The sequence below is a fragment of the Sinocyclocheilus anshuiensis genome, unplaced genomic scaffold (genome assembly GCF_001515605.1).
Source record: "Sinocyclocheilus anshuiensis isolate Anshui unplaced genomic scaffold, SAMN03320099.WGS_v1.1 scaffold794, whole genome shotgun sequence".
NCBI classification, from domain to species: Eukaryota; Metazoa; Chordata; class Actinopteri; order Cypriniformes; family Cyprinidae; genus Sinocyclocheilus; species Sinocyclocheilus anshuiensis.
The window spans coordinates 386,854-389,512 of NW_015547683.1; the positions used below are offsets into that span (position 1 = coordinate 386,854).

Here is a 2,659-nt window from a genome sequence, read left to right on the forward strand (position 1 = left end):
TGTCAGTTATTGGTGTAAAATAAACTGCTAAATGTGGAAAAGTAGACAATAAGGTATTATTATCATGAATTTCTGTAAAGGAAACAAAATGGCTTTGAAACGGTGTGTATTGTCAAAAGTGCTATGCAAATAAAAATTGACTTGATTTTACATATTATTAAAAGATACTGATATTGATATGAAAACATTAATGCAGATATTCCCTGACTGCATTTCAGTTTTTCTCATAAAATAGTAATATGAGGACATGTTATGCAACCTGTTCATATTGTAGTGATGATGTTTGATTGAACACACAGCCTTTGATTTCAACAACAAAAGATATGGGAAGCATTGTTTCCTCCCCTGTTAAAGTTCATAAGCCTATTTATTTTGTTCTCGTAACTACAGTTTCGACTGACCTGAGAACCAGAAAGGTGTTATAAGTTTCGGGAAATACGTGTAAGCGACTGGAAAAAGGCGTAGAGGGTGATTATTGTGCTTGAGGTTAGTCTGAGCAATAAGTGCAGCACAGGAAATGAGCTGAATATGAGTGGCATGAGGAAACTGCATTTCATAAACAGCTCTCTCTTAGGGATCCGTGTGAACATGCAGCATAATTACACATTTCAGTTGTAGTTTTCTTACTTGGTTGTACTGACTGTACAAGAGTAGTGCACTTGTTACATGGTGCCACTTGCATCTGTGGTAACATGTTGGGCTGCTTTTGGGCCTCATTAAACAGAGGACGTGATCAGTGGTGTTTTCAAAAGCATGAGAAAAACAATTTGTCTACCAAATTATAATTTGTCTGCCACACTGTACAAAATAATTTTCTTAATCAAAATTTTTGTCTCGTTTTTCAATAAAATCAATTTTTAACATCAATTTAAAACATCAGTAAAACAAGACGAGTAAAATTACACATTTAAGTACATAATTACAAATTACAATATATCGAGACTTGTTTGAAGAGAATATAGAATCAAATATTTTTTTTTTGCTGCTTTTACTGCTTTATCAATTTAGGTAGTTAGTTACAGTGAGCTAATGCAACACAATTCTTGAACATTTTGTCACAATTTCATTGCATACAATTAATTTAAATTTATAAAATGGAAGTTTTTTTTAATCCATTTTCTTTGGGATTATATCATTTTCATCAGTCACATCTAAATCCATATTTAGCCAGACGATTAAATGCAAGCATTAATGTTTTAATCAAACAATATCTGTTTATGTAGAAGGGTTATTATAGTTAACATTATACTTATTTTATTTCTGCTGGATTGCCAGGGCAATATTTCTTACGATCAGTTAGTTTTACTTGGTGTACTAAAATAGCTAAACTAAAATAACAATAAAAATGAGTAAAAACTGCATGGACATATTTAAATCAAAAAGTAATACAAATGACAAAACCACAAAATGACTAAAACGTTAAAAATGGAAAATTAAATATATATTAGTAATAAATATATTACAAAAAATTAAAATGGAAAATTTTAATATAAAAGCTAATTAAAATAATAGAATCTCAATGATACTAAAATAACACTGCCATGTAGTTTAATTTAATAATCTAATTAATTTAATAATTTCTTGTTGTATGCCAAAATTAAACTCTCAATAGCCAATGCTTGGTTTAAAAAAAAAAAAACGAATTCAGAATTAAAGGAATATGTTTCAGTAAAAGTAACATCATCAGAGGAGCACAGCTGTGCATGCTTTTTCTCAATTTATTTATTTGAATATTTAATTTATTGAGGTTAACTGTGATTTTCTTTTTTCGGTCTTATGTAACCAATGAATGTGTTTTCAGGTGGCGATGGTGGAGGTCCAGCTAGAGGATGATCACGATTACCCTCCTGGCTTATTGATTGCTTTCAGTGCCTGCACAACAGTGCTGGTGGCCGTCCATCTCTTTGCCTTGATGATCAGCACATGTATCCTGCCCAACCTGGAGGCCGTGAGCAACGTCCACAACCTCAACTCCATAAAGGAATCGCCACACGAGCGCATGCACCGCCACATTGAGCTGGCCTGGGCCTTCTCCACCGTCATAGGCACCCTCCTCTTTCTTGCAGAGGTGGTTCTTCTGTGCTGGGTGAAGTTCCTCCCTCTGAAGAATTTTGGGTTACGAGTCCGACTCTCTAACCATTGGGCCACGACTTCCCCCCTGTGAAGTGCCTTCAGTGAATGAAAAGCTTGAGCCAATGCGTGGGAGTAAACGAGAATGATTTGTTCACTTAAAAGAGTCGTTAACACCGATACGATTACGAACAAAACTCCTCTAAATTAAATCATTTAAATACCAAATAGTTTAAATATTATTACTGCAGTTAAAATAACTACTGCATTACTGCAGTAATTGTTATTACAGTGAAACAGTGAGGTCTGCAATTTCATAGGGAACTTGTATTGACCACAGCTAATATAAAATTAAAAGCATCTTACAATGTTGAGAGGAGGTCATGTATTATTAATTATAATTGTAAAGTAGCAATAACTATTAACTATTGTGGTGAAATTTGTAAGGGCCTCACTATCATCAGTGACATGTTTCCGTTTACTGGAAGATCCCTTGCACAGAGGAAATGTACTTCCTTTGACAGTGTTGTGTTAAGTAAACTGATAAAAGTCCATTACATTATAAATGTGAATATAGAATCATGTAGAA

At 33.5% G+C, this 2,659-nt stretch overlaps 1 protein-coding gene across 1 annotated transcript in view; it reads left to right on the forward strand.

Annotated features, from left to right (window-relative positions):
- The window catches only part of orai1a (ORAI calcium release-activated calcium modulator 1a), a 5,446-nt gene that overhangs the window by 2,102 nt on the left and 685 nt on the right, over window positions 1–2,659 (forward strand). The window contains exon 2 of the mRNA XM_016505719.1: window positions 1,802–1,888. Within this exon, the coding sequence (XP_016361205.1) occupies window positions 1,802–1,888 (87 nt within the window). The remainder of the gene's footprint in view (window positions 1–1,801; window positions 1,889–2,659) is intronic.